Source organism: Gobio gobio, assembly GCF_949357685.1.
Source record: "Gobio gobio genome assembly, chromosome: 1".
NCBI classification, from domain to species: domain Eukaryota; kingdom Metazoa; phylum Chordata; class Actinopteri; order Cypriniformes; family Gobionidae; genus Gobio; species Gobio gobio.
Genome location: NC_137097.1, coordinates 71,798,798 through 71,817,908, shown reverse-complemented (window position 1 = coordinate 71,817,908; position 19,111 = coordinate 71,798,798). Strand labels below are relative to the sequence as shown.

General features: G+C 41.8%; 1 protein-coding gene across 1 annotated transcript in view; it reads right to left on the bottom strand.

The window, feature by feature from the left end:
* Window positions 1-19,111, bottom strand: part of LOC307124268 (shisa family member 6) — a gene marked incomplete at both ends in the record, with an annotated part of 155,717 nt that overhangs the window by 9,930 nt on the left and 126,676 nt on the right. Inside the window, 3 exon segments of the mRNA XM_079813314.1 lie at window positions 12,864-12,989; window positions 13,658-13,678; window positions 16,995-17,057. Coding sequence (XP_079669440.1) covers window positions 12,864-12,989; window positions 13,658-13,678; window positions 16,995-17,057 — 210 coding nt within the window.

The window sequence follows — 19,111 nt, the reverse complement described above, 5'->3', positions numbered from 1 at the left end:
TCAGCACTACCTGATCCAACCTAAAGTTGACAGCCATGTTATCTCAGGCAGCCGCGGGTCTCGCGCTGGTGTGGAACTCCGCCCAGTCGCGAGTGCTCGTGGTTGCGCGATTGGTTTTTGGGGATGGCACCCGACAGCTGTTGGGCCCCGCCCCCAATGCCTTTTGCTCCTGAGGTGCATGAGGAGATCACGCGGTCCCGGAAGTCCCCGTGCTTCCCGCGACCGTTTGGTGGCCTCCTCCGCCTTCTCTGCCCTTGATGGGGCCGCGGCCTAGGGTACACTGTGGCCCCCTCACCCCCACTGTTGAACTCTCTGTTGCGCACTACGGTGTCCACAGAGGGTTTGACGTGGCGTGGTGTGGCTGTCCTAAGCACCCTCCCAAAGCCTGTGGGCTCGTCTACTTCGGTGGCGTGGTCCTGCAGAGCTACGGGCAGGCCGCCGCCCCTTTGCACATGCACAAGGGTGGAGCCGACCCAGGGCTCTTCAATGAGCTGCGTGCTGCAACTGATCCCGCCCCCGGGCGGTGAAGGTGGCCACACGCTCCCTGGGTCGGGCGATGTCCACAGCTGTGGTCCGGGAGAACACCTGGCCTTACCTGGTGATGTGGAGGACATTGAGCGGGCCCGCCTCCTCAACTCACCCATATCCCAGGCTGGCCTCTTCGGTGGCGCGGCTGAGAACTGCACCCCAACGGTTCTCGGCCGCCCCAGAGCAGACTGAGGCTGTAACACGTACTGCCCCGGCGGCCAGCTGCTGCACCCAGCCGCCGGCTCAGTCGCCTCGGTCTGCTCGCCGCCGAGGGCGCCCTCCCTCCTCCCGCCCGGCCCCAGCAGCAGCCTTCACCTGGGCCGCGCCGTGGAGGTGGTTGAGGATGACTCCCAGTCCGCTCCCCAGCCTGGTTAAACGCCAGGCTGGAGGTGGACAACTCAGAGATGGGTTCCAGTTCTTCCCAGGGGATGGTAGCAGGGCCTCTCCTTCCCCCGGTGGAGGGCCGGGGGAAAAATCCTTCCGCTGCTAGCCGCTTGGGAAGAACTCATGTCCCTGTCTCTGAGGACCCAGAGCCCGGTGATGACAGTGCACGCCACCCACGAGTCCCGCCACTCGCATCCCTCTCTGTCGCCAGCCTCCTGGCAGAGCAGACCCCAGTGGAACGCGCGTCCTTCCCTGGTCTCCTCTGTCAGGACGCAGCCGTTAACCGCACCCCCACACCGGGACGCCCAACAGCCTCCCTTGTCCGGGTCGGTAACGCTGCATCGCTGCCCCACTCCGGGTACGTCTGTAGTCCGAATGACCCCGCTGGTGCAGTTCCTGGGAGCCTGGCTTCAGATTCCAGGGCTGTCCCGCTGGGTCGCGAAGACAATCAGGCGCGGCTACGCAATTCAGTTCGCACAGGCTCCTCCCTGCTTCCGGGGAGTCCGCTTACTATGGTCGGGGTTAATGCCCCTGTCATGTGAGCGGAGGTTGCCACCCTACTGGCGAAGGGTGCGATCGAGCCTGTCCCTCCAGCCGAGATGAAGTCCGGGTTCTACAGCCCGTACTTCATTGTACCCAAAAAGACCGGTGGGTTAAGACCAATCCTGGACCTGCGCATCTTGAACCGTTACCTACACAGGCTTCCGTTCAAGATTTTGACAGCGAAACGCCTTTTCGAATGCGTTTGTCCGGTCGATTGGTTTGCAGCGATCGACCTGAAGGACGCCTACTTCCATGTCTCCTACCTCTACACAGACCGTCCCTACGGTTTGCTTTCGAGGGGCGGGCATGTCAGTACGCGGTCCTCCCATTCGGGCTATCTCTGTCCCCTCGCGTCTTTACGAAGATTGTCGAGGCAGCCCCTGCGCCCCTCCGGCAGCACGGGGTTCGCATCCTGATTCCTCGACGACTGGCTCATAATGAGTCACTCTCGAGAGTAGGGTTGCGGACACAGAGATCTGGTTCTCCACCACTTAGCCTGTCTGGGCCTTCGGGTCAACTGGGAGAAGAGCAGACTCTGCCCCGTTTAGAGGATCTCTTTTCTCGGTATGGAGATCGACTCGGTCGCCATGTGCTCGCAGCTTACGAGCGAGCGCGCGCAGTCTCTGCTGACTTGCCTCCGTCAAATCGAGAGCAAGAGTGCGGTGCTACTGAAACATTTTCAGAGGCTCCTGGGGCATATGGCATCTGCAGCCGCGGTAACGCCGCTCGGATTGCTACATATGAGACCGCTTCAGCACTGGCTTCGCGATCGAGTCCCGAGATGGGCATGGCGGTCTGGCACGCTCCGGGTCCAAATAACCCGGGCCTGCTTACAGACACTCACTCCGTGGTCGAACCTCAGTTTTCTACGGACCGGCGTGTCCTTAGAGCGAGTTTCCAGGCATGTTGTTGTATCAACGGATGCCTCCTCCACGGGCTGGGGTGCCATGTGCAATGGACAAGCAGCCGCGGGCTCCTGGACAGGACCCCAGCGCCTTCTGCATGTCAATTGCCTCAAGTTGCTGGCAGTACGATTCGCCCTGCACCGCTTCCGAGCGTTGCTGAGGGGTCAACACGTACTTGTCCGGACAGACAACACGGCCACAGTAGCGTACATCAACCACCAGGGCGGTCTGCGCTCCCGCCGTATGTCTCAACTCGCCCGCCATCTCGTTTTATGGAGTCAGAAGCACCTGAGGTCCCTTCGTGCTATCCACATCCCGGGAGAACTGAACCGTGCAGCCGACGAGCTCTCACGGATTCAGCCACTTCCTGGAGAATGGAGACTCCATCCCCAGACGGTCCAGCTGAATTGGGAACAGTTCGGCGACGCACAGGTAGATCTGTTTGCCTCCCACGACTCTTCCCACAGCAGCCTGCACTATTCCCTGTCCGAGGGCACGCTCGGCACGGATGCACTGGCGCACAGCTGGCCCCAGGGCCTACGCTTATATGCGTTTCCCCCAGTGAGCCTTCTCGCACGAGTACTGTGCAAGATCAGGGAGGACAAGGAGCAGGTCATGTTGGTCGCCCCGTATTGGCACGGCCAGACCTGGTTCTCAGAACTGCTACTCCTTGCGACAGCCCCTCCCTGGCCTATTCCTCTGAGACCGGACCTCCTCTCTCAGAGACGGGGCACCCTATGGCACCCGCGTCCAGCGCTCTGGAAGCTCCACGTGTGGCTTCTGGACGGGACGCGGCAGGTTTGAGTGGCCTGCCACCTACGGTGGCCGCCACCATCACTTCCGCTAGGGCAGAGTCTACACGACACCTCTATGCGTTGAAGTGGAACCTCTTCGTCACCTGGTGCTCTTCCCGCCAAGAAGACCCCTGGAATTGCCCGATCGGGTCCGTGCTTGAGTTTCTCCAAGAGGGGCTGGAGCGAAGGCTGTCTCCCTCCACCCTGAAAGTGTATGTGGCTGCAATATCAGCCCATCACGACCTCTTGGGAGACAAAAAGGTAAGTCAGCACGACCTGGTCATCAGGTTCCTGAGGGGGGCGAGGAGACTGAATCCTCCTCGCTCTCCTCTCGTTCCCTCTTGGGACATCTCAGTAGTCCTAAGTGCTCTGCAGAGGCCTCCCTTTGAGCCTTTGCGGTCGGTTGATATTAAGTTCCTGTCGATGAAGACGGCTCTGCTGACCGCATTGGCCTCTCTTAAGAGGGTCGGGGACCTGCAGGCTTTTTCAGTTGACGAAGCGTGCCTTGAGTTCGGGCCGGCTAACTCTCACGTGGCCTTGAGACCCCGGCCCGGATATGTGCCCAAGGTTCCTACCACTCCCTTCAGAGATCAGGTAGTGAACCTGCAAGCGCTGCCTTTGGAGGAGGCAGACCCAGCCTTGGCATTGCTCTGTCCAGTACACGCTCTCCGCGCCTTTGTAGACATGACGTAGTGTTTCAGGACCTCAGACCAGCTCTTTGTCTGTTATGGTGGAGAGCGGAAGGGAAGAGCTCTCTCAAAGCAGAGGTTGTCTCACTGGATAGTGGACACCATTGTTTTGGCTTACCAGCAGCAAGGTCAACCATGTCCCCTTGGTGTGAGGGCACACTCCCCCCGGAGTGTGGCCTCCTCTTGGGCTCTAGCGCATGGCGCCTCGCTAACAGACATCTGCAGAGCTGCAGGCTGGGCGACACCCAACACATTCGCCAGATTCTACAATCTCCGAGTGGAGCCAGTGTCCGACTATGTACTCGCCCCCCCGAGGGGCCGGTAATGGGCCAGGCTCAGGTGTCTTCGCTTGCTCGCCACTCCACTCCACGGACTGGATACGTGCGATATTCTCCTCAGGTGAGCTCCCCGAGAGCCCTGAGCTCCTCCAGCACTGTCGACGCCGACATCAGTTCAGTCTGCCCTTTCGAGCCCATACCCTCATGTCCGGCCTGGTGCCCCGTGTGCATGGTTCCCTCCGGCAACCCCCACACGAGTATTTCCACCGTAAGCCTCCTCAGTGAGCAGGTGTCTTTCCCTTGGCAAGCCCCTGCCACCCCTAGGGTTAAAAATCCACCTTCGGCTGGTACCCTAGAGTTTCCCATATGCAGCCCACAGTGGGTCATATGTGTACTCTCTAAGTCCTCCCCACGGGTAGGCATCTTTGGCATTCCCTCACTGGGATATGCTTCCCAGTGTACCTTGGTAATCCTGTGATAAGTGGGAGTCCTACGGCCTTAAGTGGCGGGATCTCACACTTACGCAGGGCACTGGACGACAGCTGAGTGGCGCGGTTATATTGGAACCCCCATTCGTTAGTCACTAACGTACGTCGTAGTGACTGAACGAAAGGGAACGTCTCGGTTACGTATGTAACCCTCGTTCCCTGAGGAGGGAACGGAGACGTACGTTCCTCAGCCACATCAGCTGTGCTGCTGGAACGCGGAGTTCAGGTCTTGGCTCCGCAGCAGATACATAATGCGATGTTGCCAGCGTACTTCCTTATATACCCACACGGTGGGGCGGAGTTACGCATGCAAATTCCGCATGCCCATGGCATTGGCACGCCATTGGGCGCTGTTAAATTCTCGAAGATGATTGGCTTCTAAGCGAAACCCCCATTCGTTAGTCACTAACGTACGTCTCCGTTCCCTCCTCAAGGAACGAGGGTTACATACGTAACCGAGACGTTTTTGCTTAAAATTAGCAAAATAATCTGCCAATGGGGTAATCTTGAATAATCTTAATTCAAACAGAAAACAAGATTATTTTGCTTAATACATTGGCAGATTATTGTGCTTATTTTAAGCAAAAACTCCCTTAATTTTGAGTTATTTTCCCTCAAAACAAGACAAAAACTTTTGCTTGTCTAGTTAATGCTTCTTAATGTAAGATTTTTTAGATATTTGGACTGAAAACAAGACAAAAATACTAAGTAAGAAAAGCATTTTTTGCAGTGAAAACGTAAAGAAAAGGGATTACTCTTATTTTTTTTATTTATTTAATTACAGTTACTTCTGATGTAATTGAACTAAATACTAATACAATTATATATAATACAATAATGGAATTAACATCAACATTTAAAGTCTAACTTTAAAATGCATGTTTTTATATCCTTCTAACATTTGTAATACTTTGGTCAGAATAATTGATGTAGTTTTATATTATTTATTTGAATGAATGAATTAAAAGAACCGTTTCATGTCTATCCTTGAATCGCTTAACTAGTCGAGGTTGATATAGATTTGGGAAGTAGCCTAATTAGTAATAAGTAATGAAATACTTTTTGGAGAGAGTAATTTGTAGCTACAGTAGGCTAATCTAATTACAATATTTAAGATGTAATTAGTAACTAGTAATTCATTACTTTTTTAGAGTAACTTACCCAACACTGGCTACAAGTATAGTAGGCTACAGAGAAATGTCATATCGGAGCGGGATTTGAGCGCATGTCATTTTACCTAAAACGTCTTCCCGCACCCCTGCGTTGTTTTACGGCCATGTCCGGAATAAGGATTAGCCTATGTGTGGTCACCCTACATACAGTGAAAATTATATTAAATGACTTAAACCGTGTTATAAGATTTTGGATATATTGCCCATCTCGAAGTTATTCAGTCAATGTGGACTCAAATGTCTGAGGTAAAACACACACCCTCATTAGCATACGGACAAAGAAATGTGGAAATAAATAAGTGTAGAAATAAATAAATGTAGACATAAATACATATATTCATAACTAAATGTGGAAATAAATACTATATTTATTTATAATAAAAATATGGATATTTGTATATTTATTTATGTATTTATTTATAATTTAGTCAGCTTTGGAATACCATAAATATGAGCTGCCTCTTTTCGTCTTTCTATTTTTTTTATCATGCTAAATATATTTTAAATGGAACCGTTAGACAAAATATTGAAAAGTTTTTTGTTCAGTTTCACATTTGATACACCAGGCTTTTATAGCTCATATAGTATGAGATATTAAAGTGAGAATATGAAGCCCTCACTCGAATAGGAAAAGAGGCCCAAACTGAGCAAAAATATGCAATTTGCTATTTATATGGACACAAAATAAGATGAAATCCTGTAATGTAAATCAATGAGATCTTTAGAGCAGATACTCACATGAAATGCATATAAATATCACATATAATTGTCACTCTATATCTGCCATTAATATGTAGGATGAAATTTGAAACCCTCATCCTTCCCTCGTGGGTCAAAATCATCTGAAGCCCTAAAGATTATACTCTTACATAATTTTCTTTTTATAATATTTCTATTTTTTAATGCTTATTTTATTTTATTTACCTTTAAATAACTATATTTGATCAATAAATAATATAATTTAAGCACATTCTTTACATTATCTCATCTTAAATTCAAAACAACTTCCCAATACATGCATAATCCAGCTCAAATCAGCTCTAAATATCTGACATTGGGTCAATTTGGGTGTCTCTGACGACCTCTTGTGAAAACAACCCCCAATATAATGTGATATTTCATGACTCTTGCCTCTGGATGGCCTTATAGCTCTATCTGGAGCAAATGAGCTCTTCCGCTGGGTCCTAAAGTCAGTTCTCCAGTTTACCTCTTCAGAATTCATTCAGATACACATGTAGAAGTTTTAGAATTTTTACTTTTAATTTTGAGCATTTGCTAGGTTTTCTATGTGTACTTAAGCTTTCCTCGCATTACATTCATTCCTAAGGGGGTCAAATTGACCCGTGAGGGAAGGATTTGTTACTTTTTTATTAAAACCACAAAAGCTCCTTGAATCCAGTCTTTTTTTGTGTGTGTTTGTGGTTCAAGTTCGACACAAGTTCTATGGACCATTCCGATGAACACTCAATAAAAATAAAAAAAGAGTCGCGGGTCAAAATGACCCGAGGGAAAGATGAGGGTAGTTTTATGATCAAAGCTCTGTAGTTTTAAAACATACAGTGGAAAACAATGACAATTGAGAGATGAACTAATAAACCTTCCTCAAAAGCCTGATGATCATTTTTGATACTCACATCTGAATATGATTTTTCAACAACAATAATTAATCAAGTAAACCAAATTTGCTTAAGTGTTCATCTTGAAATATTATTAACAATATGACAGTTATGCTTAGGTTTACTTCAGTGTAGATTTCACAGCAAAAAGACACACAAACCATGAGCTGAAGGTGGACATTTTTACAATTACACTAAAAGGATTGTGTGCAACAGGTTTTTCATGTTGAACATACAAAGGCCTTATAAATTTGTGTATCAAATGTGATACAGTAGGATTTAAAGTGTAAAACTTACAAACAAAAAAATCCCCCCAAAATTGCTTGTAGCCACCCTTCTCTCTCTCTCTCTCTGCTATACGAAGCGTCTCCTTATTAAAAACATAACTAATTGTTCTTCATTACTGCCCATTACTCTCAGGTCCGCCTCCTTTATCGCCTCACAGCAGGTGAAGTCTGAGATTACTCAAACAGCACTAAACAGGGCTTGTGATTTAAGACACCAGAAGCACCATTATTTGCTTTCCATGGGGAACAAAATCATGTCTAAAGCAAACATACTAAATCTGGGTTTGACTAGCCTTGGGCTTGCTTAATATTCAGTAATATCATTGATTTGATTGCACTGACACTCTCAGATGAGATTAGTGAACTGAATTGAGCTGAATAATGACACTATAGTCTTCTGTTTGCTGCTTTATTTGTTTCATAACTGACTAATTTTGCAACATCGACTCTGTTATTGAACTAAACTGAATCAACACTGAACTGACTTGAGCTGAATAACAACACTAATGTCTTTTTAGAGCATTATATGATGAAGTTTGCATAATGGATTTTACACTGTAAACCCTAACACTCAAAATAATGAATTGGTTTGAGTAGAGGCAACTCAAATGAAACAAATTAGTTCAATTAAACAATAACCTTTATGAGCAGTGATGAAATATCTATAGAAAACAATTGTAGAATTAGTTTGCTTAGAAGTGTTTTGAGGCCTCATGGCCTTCATAACTGAGCGAAGTCACACAAAAAACAATGTGATTCTATCTGAAGTTGCACTGATAGTAAGTTGCTCTTTTGGTTCACGTGGCCTTCTTCTCTTGCTAAAAAATAATGAGGCAAAAAATCCCTTTCTGGGACACTCAAAATATGTTTTTGATGTAGATAAGTTAGCCGTTGGCCACCCTTACAATTAACTGTGGTGAAAGAGTTGGGGAGTACTTGCAAATGAGATCATTGGTTAAAACTGTATAAAAGTGTGAGTTGAGGATGAGATGATCAGCTGGAATCTCACTTTGTTGCTTCTACAATAAAGTTAGCATCTTCTGAGACCTGGAACATCGATATTTTCTTCAAGTGCTGAACTGAAGACATTGGGACTTTATTTTCTTTTGAGTTCTCAAAACAGACACATTTTAACGAATCTGAGTTGTTTCATTGTTTTGAGTTTCATAAACTTGTTTCTTTTAATTTAGACTAACTTAAATTTAATTGAAACTGGGCTGGTATTTCTGTTTCCCAGCATGCTTTGCCAATAACACCAAACAAAGAAAAAACAAAAACATAAACAACATACAATTAATATTTAGTTCTCTCCTGGGTCAGAGTCAAACGCCAAGCTACACTGAACAGAATTATAAACGCAACACTTTTGTTTTTGCCCCCATTTTTCATGAGCTGAACTCAAAGATCTAAGACTTTTTCTATGTACACAAAAGGCCTATTTCTCTAAATCTGTGTTAGTGACCACTTCTCTTCTGCCGAGATAATCCATCCACAATCCATCCGTGAGGCAAATGGTGGTCACACCAGATACTGACTGGTTTTCGGACCCGCCTGGTCTCATTGCGAAAATGTACCTCTGGCAACGTTTTTGCAAACCCCAAAATACGTACCAATATGTACATATCACTGCAGTTTAAAAGTGAAATGTCCACTGGGTGACGCCAAAAGCTTCGTTTTTTTCCCGGAACAGATGAGCGTCAATCTGACGTTTTGTGACATTGTTTTTTTAACGTACACCTACACTAAACCCTAAACCTACCCGATAGTGTTAACAAAAGCAAATGTGACAAAAATACAATAGTAACCATGTCTTTTTAGCTTGTGTGAACTCATCTTTGAGCTCTTTTATCATGACTTGTCTTTCACAGGATTCGTACCTGAGCTTTCATTATTACAAGTACAAATCTGTACCAGCTGAGCTACTGAGCAAGCTTGTTATATAAAAAAAGCCGGTTAAGTGACGCAAACTTCAAAATGTATTCATTTACATGGTACAAAAAAAAAAAACGATAAAAAGTGCTTGCTGTTTTACTGCCTCTAGTGTTCATTTCACTTTGAAACTGCAGAGACATGTACATATTGGTACGTATTTTGGCGGTTTGCAAAAACGTTGGCAGAGGTACATTTTCGCAATGAGACCAGGTTGCCCAATACAGTAAAACTACACATTTTAGAGTGGCCTTTTATTGTGGCCAGCCTAAGGCTCACCTGTGCAATAATCACACTGTCTAATCAGCATCTTGATATGCCACACCTGTGAGGAGGATGGATTATCTCGGCAAAAGAGAAGTGCTCACTAACACAGATTTAGACAGATTTGTGAGGGAAATGGGCCTTTTGTGTACATAGATCTTTGAGTTCAGCTCATGAAAAATGGGGGCAAAAACAAAAATGTTGCGTTTATAATTTTGTTCAGAGCTTCTTCAAAGCTGTTTTAAAAGCGGTCAAAGTGGGGACAGAGCGGACGGCAAGCAGTAAGTTGTTCCATAGCCTAGGACCGGCTATCAAAAAGGTACAGTCGCCTCTTCTCTTGAGTTGGGATCACGGTACATGGAGCAATAATTTGTCTGCCGATCTCAGATTCTTTACAAGCCGGTGCGGAATAATAAGGTCTGACAAATAAGTTGAATGTTGAACCAGCTGCAATCGATTCACCAATGACTGAGAGAGTCCTAAATACACAACATTGGATGATATAAAAGCATGGATGATCGTCTCTAGATCTCTAGACGAGAGCAAATGTTTAATTTTAGCTGTTAATCTAAAGTAGTAGAAACTAGTTCTCACCACAGCACTAACTTGTTTAGCCAAATTCAGCTCTGAGTCAAGAAACACACCCAGATTTTTTGCATGTGGACGAACATTTCTAGAGAGTGGCCCTAGGTAGCTAGAAATAAGTGGCGAAGAACTAAGAGGGCCGAAAACAACAACATCAGTTTTGCTCTCATTTAAGTGAAGGAAATTCTTAGCCATCCAGCCTTTTACCTCATCCAAACACTTAGCAATGTTGGAACAGGACACATAAGTGGATGTAGTGGAACGTACAACTCAGTGTCATCTGCATAACAGTGGTATGTGATCTCATACTTCCTGAAAATAGACCCGAAATGTAACATATACAGAGAAAATAAGATAGGGCTTAATATAGAGCCTTGTGGGAGCCCACATGATAGAGGAACGGAAGGTAATGAATCCAAAGTGAGCAAGAGGTTATCTGTCACATGACAGTCAAAAGGGAGAGTAAATGCTAAAATTAAGTGTTTTTTTTTTTTTTAGATTAATGTTAAGGTGGAGATTTAGTAGTGATTAATGTTTTGCCGTGTTAGTTTGCTTTTGCGATCCATTTACACTTCAGAAAGAAGCTTCATTATTAATGGTTTTCACTGTTTTAATTTTCTCCATTCGGTCATTTGTTTAAGAGCCGTATAGTGGTGTCCATCTGATCATTGCGGCTCTGGACTATGTTAACGCAGCATGTCAATACTTTAATGTTTAATTTATCCTGCCCTTTATATTTAATGAAAGCCATCCTCCCGCTGGTCGGCTGGTTATTTTTCATTTAGCAGGTGCTTTTGTCCAGAGAGATCCGCAGTGCGTTTATTATAGGAGCAGTCCCTGTGGAGTGGAGCGTCCCGAGCAAGGTCAAAGTGACAGGAGATCACAGAGACTTACTAATTTAAGAAACAACACACACTAGGGGTTTAAACCTACAACCTTTGGATTACCCACTGAGATCTTGTGATGTGTGCTACTGGTCAAAATTTTGGGGTCAGAAAGAGAAATCATACAACACTAGATTCTTTAACCCTCTGGGGTTCTTCAGTCATTTCTGACCCGGATTTTTTTCTTTTTTTTATGTTAAAAATCGTAGCTTCATCGGAATGGTCCGAAACTTGGTGACTTTATTGGTACTCGGTATATGAACACCTAAAAAAATTGGGGACAGGATTTGAAAAGTCTAAGTGGTCGTAAAAAAAATAGTCACACTCAGGACCTTCGGGTTTTTTTGTGCATTCAATCAACAAATCGGAAAAAAAGGACTCAACAGTGAAGGGGTGAATCTCTAAAACATCAAGAGTGCAAAACAGACAAAAAAACTCACACACACACAAACAAAAACACAATTAGCTTTTGGAATGGCACACGTTAATTTGTGTGTCCGTGTGTTTTTGTGTGTATAACTGTGTGTGTGTGTGAGAGTTTTTTTGTCTGTTTTGCCCTCTTTATGTTTTAGAGATTCACCCCTTCACTGTTGAGTCCTTTTTTTCTGCATCCTGGCTGATTTGTAGATTGTATGCACAAAAAAACTAATTTCCCATTCATTTCCTATGGGGGTCATTTTTGACCCGAAGGTCCTGAATGTGACTATTTTTTTTTACGACCACTTATTTTTCAAATCCTGTCCCCAATTTTTTTGGGTGTTCATATACCAAGTACCAATAAATTCACCAAGTTTCGGACCATTCCGATGAAGCTAAGATTTTTAAAAAATTTGTATAAAACGCAAGATCCACTATAGTGGTAAAAATGTGCTGTTGCGTGATAAAAATGCTCAATGTGTCCACCGGATGGCACCGATCTAATTTAAAAAATTGCTTTCATGAGGCCTAGGCTTGACTCTAAAATGAAATACAGCTTTAATAAAAATAAAATAAAAAATTAAAATTATATATATACAGTATGTAAATTTTTTATTGTATTAAACGGGAAAAAATGGGTTATAATTATTGCATAAATATTAATTATAGTTAATAAAATTATCTCAAAACACCAAAAAAGAAAAGAAAAAATATTATTGAACAAAAATATATTTAATTGATTTTACTCAAATCTTTTTTTATCTTAATCCCGCCCTCCGGGTCATTTTCTGACCCGAAGGCCCTGAGTGTGACCCATAAATGAAGAACCCCAGAGGGTTAAACAAGCATGCAATCAGAAATGTAGTTTGAATATGTTTTTGAATTCTCTCTCTTGCTCTATATACACTTCCGCATAATCATAAAAGGAAAGTAGACACTTCATGCCATGTGTGAAAACCCACAGCAAGATGTATGGCAGATCATATACAAATCCACCATCTTATATGATTCTGCACATGAATCTGTATGAAAAGTATGCATCTCTCTCTCTCACACACACTGGATCTGCTGTGGACAGTGAGGAAGGGAAGAGTATTTACTTAATTCTGCTTTCATGGCCATCTCGTAGGACGGCGGGAGGTGAGTGAGGTTCTGGAAGGAGCGGGAGAAAGACAGGTCGTACGGCTCTGTCTGGGACGTCAGGATGTTGTTCATTCTCGGCTTCTCTGCAGGGTAGGAAAAAAAAAGAGGCAGAGAGAGAAAGAGAGAGAAAGATGAAACACATCCAATACAAGAGAAACACGTCCAGCTCTGTGTTTGTGCAGGCCACCATGGCATCTGTCTAAGTGTGTGTATGTGTGTGTGAGTTGAATAATTTCTGAAGAACTTGTTTAATGAGGTGAGTGTTGGTCCAGGCAGCTGCTCACCCAGTAAAACACTTGGGAATGTCGTTCCCTCTTTTTAACTGTGTGCTCATGAGACTACGGACTGCCAGGCCTGGGATCTCCACACTATTTTCAGTGTTTTTAGACATACATTCACATACATGACATTACATAGGCACACATACTGTATGTCAGACCACATATACACGGCAAAAAATTATACTCTTACTCAGTTTTTTAAGCAAGAAACATTTACTAAAGGAAACATCAGATATTAAGTCTGATTTCTGGAACAATTATCAAAATGAAGTGACAAAATCGAATATCTGCCAATGTTTTCCCTCTTTAATTAAGTTGAAAAGAGTATGAAAATGTTTTTGTTGTTTTTGCAGTGTATAGACCAACACAGACATTGTACAAGTACAGAGACCAAAACCAACACTGAGAGATTATACATGATAAATGAGAAATGAGAAATTATACACATGTGCAACATGTGTACTACTTACCATAGTGCTCTATTCGGTGTCCTAACAAACCCAAGTGAGAAAAACAAAATCAGTAACTTTTTTTTTTTTTGCAGAATTTTAATTCACGGTGTCACATAGGCTCATAGACTGTCAAATCAACCAAATTTCAGAAACTTGCCCGGCTAAAATTGTAGATTTTGTCAATATTGTTTTCTGAAGAAAGACAAACATAAATAGAGATGAAATCCAAAGATATTAAATGTCATGGATGAATATTTCGTGATTATTTCACTATTTTGGAGAGGGCAGTAAAAAGTCAATTTTATCATTATAAAATTAAATGTTCTTCAGCTGTATGCAAAGTTACCCACTTTTCGTTTTCGACCATTGAAAATGGGTAAGTAAAAAAAATGAATGTGGAGCCGCATTGAGATCCCCATATCTCTGGGAATTAACCATATTGGGCCTTAAAAATTCATATTCCAAAAGAAACATTTGTTGAGAAGGAAAATCTAAAGGGATATTAAGATATCTTTAATACTTCTTGAGTAACATGCATGCAAACTTATATATATTTGGCACTCAGAATTGTTTTGATAAAAGGAAACTTGATACATTTCTAGTTTGAGTATTATTTGTTCTTCCGACATTCCTCTTCAAACACAATAAGTATCAGTTACCCACATTTGTATTTTGACCTTGATAATGGGTAACATTCAACCATGGGCGTTGGAACCATTGTACAGTATCTGTCTTTTTAAGGCCAATGATATTGGACCCACTCACTTTTATCGTCTCTAATCGTTACCTACCTCTAACTGATAAACACTTATCATTAAACACGTTAGAAACTCTATTTTCAATTTTCTAATATTTTCTTCATTTGTATTGAAAATAAATGCCTTTCCGATCTCTTATGTGAAAAGGGAGTAAAGCGAGTTTGGCAAAAGGCTGATTCAAACCTCTGGTCGATTTGCGTCAAAACTTGATGCCATGCGTCTTACCCCTACACTATTGTTGCTGTAAATTATTCTGTGTTTTCCGTAATTTTGTCTGCCTCAACCAGACGTTTAGTAAACAAGGCAATATATTTGTAATTAATGTAAATGGCATCTACTCCAGTAAAATGTTTCTGTGAGAGGACCCACCCACATTTTTTTTTGCATCCGACGCCCATGCATTCAACAATTTGAACATGGAGCTGTATTTCAATCTGCACTGAGATCTCCATATCTCTGGGATTTAACCATATTGAGCCTTGGAAATGAATATTCCAAAAGAAAAGTTTGTTAAGACCGAGAATATAAAAGGATATTGAGATATCAATACGTCTAGAGTTACAGTTACATAAACTTTGGAAAAATATTTTTTTTGCCATTCAGACACGAATATTCTATGCAATTGTTTTGATAGAGGAAAACAAGATACATTTCTAGTTTCAACAATATTTGTTCTTCAAATATTCCTCTTTAAATGAAAAAAGTATCAGCTGTATGCAAAGTGAACCTCTTTTGGATTTCGACCATTGAAAATGGGTACAATGGAGCCACATTGAGATCCAAATATCTCTGGGATTGAACCATATAGGGCCTTAAAAAGGAATAAACCAAAAGAAAGGTTTGATTAGAACTAGAATATAAAAGGATATTAGGATATCTTTAATACTTTTTGAGTTACATGCACACAAACTTTAGAAAAATACAATTTTGCCACTCAGACAGGTATGTTCTATGCAATTGTTTAGATAGAAGGAAACATTTCTAGTTTCAACATTATTTTTTCTTTAGACATTCCTCTTCACATGGAAAAAGTATCAGCCATGTGCAAAGTGACCCACATTTGGATTTCGACTAATACAAAATGTTTTACATGGAGCCGCATAGAGATCCCAATGTTTCTGAAATTGAATCATATAGGGCATTAAAAATGAAAATATTAAAAGAAAAAGCTTGTTAAGAACCAAAATCTAAAAGGATATTGAGATTTCTTTAATACTTCTAGAGTTAAAGGTACGTACACTTTGGAAAAAGAAAACTTTCGGCACTGAATATTCTATGCAATCATTTCTAGGTTCAACAATATTTGTTATTCAGATATTCCTCTTTAAATGAAAAAAGTATCAGCTGTATGCAAAGTGAACCTCATTTGGTTTTTAACCTCTGAAAATGTGTACAATTTACTCATAGAGCCGCTCTGAAATCCTGGAATTGAATGACATACGGCTTTACAAATGAAGACACCAAAAGAAAAGTTTTTGAAGAATCAAAATTTAAAAGGATATTACGATATCTTAAATACTTCTTGAGTTACAGACATGCAAACTTTGGGGAAAACAACATGAAAAGTGCTTTTTCCCCATTTTTTAACTGTCACCGTTGGCATATAATGAAATAAAGATTGCTAAAGTCAACATATTTTACTAATAGACCTACTAATCTCTGTGTAAAAATAAAATAATGATGCTGAAATCTTTCTGAAGACATTTTTACACCCCTCTAATTTGGCTCCAGATCTCATGTGAAATTGCCATTATGACCCCCCTCTACAAAATAGTGCATTACTCAATATATATTCATCAATGCCATTTCATGTTTTGTCTTTCTTCTCCAGGTACCTGTTTCACCAGAAAAAAGAGATTACAATCAGATTTACATCTGACCTCGGGTTGATTTGACACGGAATAACCCTTCATTATAATTGGAGTGAGCTGATATTAACTTCCTCCAGACCAGCTTGTTTTCAATGATAGCTTTATCACACAAGTAGGTTGATTTAATTGAGTGCAAAAGCTAAGGGTATCGCCGCTCCACCGCGAGAGATGTGTGCTTGCAGTCTAAAAAGCTTTTTTCGTACAAAATCGAATTTAGGAAGGCAAGATATAGTCAAAATAATTACAATTGTGGCTTTTCAATAACGTCTGCAAACTGTGCAGATCCGATTAGCATACTGTTTTGTTACAGAAACCTCCCTGGTAGCGGGGCCGTTTACAGGCTAAGCTTTTAATTTCCTGTCAAGAGACTTGTCAAAGCCCTGCTTTTTTTTTTTCCCCAATCAAATTTTTGGTGAAAGCCGTCTCTGATCTTGAGGACTGTCGGGGAGTTAAGCATCTCGAGTAATGGAGATTATCAGTGCTCATTTGATGAGGCTAATTATGAAAATCTTTTCTGGAGATAAAATCTAGCTCCATTAATTACTCCAATCTACACCGCACTGATATTATCCACCATGTTCTTCACACTTCACACCATCTGGATGTGGAAGACACTGATGTCGTCATAAATCAATTAAACTCGGAGCCGCTTTTGAGCGACATTTCATAACTGCGGACCAAATGAATGAATGGATTTGCTGAAAACAAAAAGGTTAAACAACTCACCGATTTTAGGTGTGTGTGACCCAGTGAGATCCAGATGGCTGGTGTAGTCGTGTGGATGGTTATCTGTCAAAAGAAAACGAAGAAAAAACTGGTGTGGTTTAATGTATTCCATACTAATTAATCAGTCTGTGCCATTTCTACACAGAAAACACAGCATTTCCGACATTTTATCCATTCGGCAGATGCTTCTGGAAGACAATATGGCTTTGTTTACAGTAGAAAACATCTGTACAACACTCAAAAGAAATCCTTCGAGACTTATCAAGAACACGGATAGAAAAGTTTCAGAGAGGAAAACAGGAAAACTAAACTGTAATAACCACAGCTTCAAAAGCCTTTAAACAAATAAAAATAAATTAATTAATACATAAAACCAATATTGCTAGACATCACTGTTTACTCTTGAAACTGAAATATGATCTCAGGGATACAGGGTTTATAAAAGGGCTGTGTGAAAACAACCAGATTTCTACATTTTCTGAAGGAGTGATGTTTTTTTTGCTTTTAAAAAAAGTGTTTAATGCTCACCAAGGCTGATCAAACATACAGTAAAAACAGTAAAAATTCGAAATATTATTACATTTCAAAATAAGTGTTTTCTATGTGAATATATTTTAAAATGTAATTTATTCCTGTGATCAAAGCTGAATTTTCAGCATCATTACTCCAGTCTTCAGTGTCACATGATCCTTCAGAAATCACTCTGATAAGGATTTGATGCTCAAGAAACATTTATGATTATTATCAATGCTGAAAGCAGTTGTGCTGCTTCAAATGCTTGTGGAAACGGTATAGTGTATGTGCTCTTACAGATGTCAATACTTAAAGCAATTGACCCTTCGCCAGGACTTTGATTGACAGGTGACATTGATCTAACCAATCCTAACGCTGAATCTGCCATTTTGTCTGACAAACAATCATGTGTACCAGGAGTTAGTAGATTAATGTCAGTGGATTTGAACTTGAAAAATTGTGTATACTGATATTTTTTCATGGTCGAAACAACATACCTTCTGATGTTCATTCATGTTTATTTGGTGCTATAGAGCAGGGGTTTTCAAACTTTATGATGCCACGGACCCCCAAATATGATAAACCTTAATGAGGGACCCCCTTCCTAAAATCCATCTATATATTTTTATGTATGAAAAAACATTTAAACCGTTAGATAAACAGTAAGTGTGACATTATAAGTACAACATATTGTTTCCAAACTTAAATTGGCATGTTGGATGTATAAACCTGAAGAACATTTCCAATTAAAAATTATTTGAATAAGCAACTTTCACAATAAATGTTTGTAAGCAGCTCACGTACTGGGTTAAGAATTCTGCCTTACAACCCCAGTGAGCATGATAAATGGGACTAAATGGGAAAAACTCCACTAGAAAGATACAAAACAAACATATACAATTCTGGAAAGTACAGTATGTATATGGCAAGAATGGAGAGAAACATTTAGAATTGAAACCGTTAGAATGTTCGGTAGACTTTATCCATTTTTGCTTTGACTTTTTATTCTCTGAAATTTTCTGGGGACCCCTTAGAACCTTCTGGAGGACCCCTGGGGGTGCCCAGACCCCAGTTTGAAAACCCCTTCTATAGAGTGGTGCAGGTATGACGTCACTTTGTAGGCCAACCGGCAGTTCGCATCGCACTGGTTCCCTCAACAAAAACCCAATAGGATTTTCCCATAGGGTTTTGGATAAGCCTTTTTCAAGACACATAACAGCTTCAAAAAATCACAAGTGGGGAAATACTGATGTATTGTATTTTATGTCATAGAATAAAACGTGAAAATGTCTTGAGCTTGTGTTCACCACAGACCTTATTTAATTTAACCAAAACCCCATTCAAAAAACCCATTGACTTTGGAACGAGGGAACCGGAAGTGCTAAAATGCTAACTTGCTTCCGCGTTTTGGCTTACAAAGTGCCGTCATACCTGCACCACTCTATAACTAGTAGTAAAGAGATGATCGGTTTACGGTGTTACAGTGATCTGTCACAACATATTAAAGAGCCACAAAACTAGGGATGCACCGACATGAACATTTTAGCCGTTACGATAACCGATAATTCTTTGTATTTGAAAGCCGATAACCGATATATTGGCCG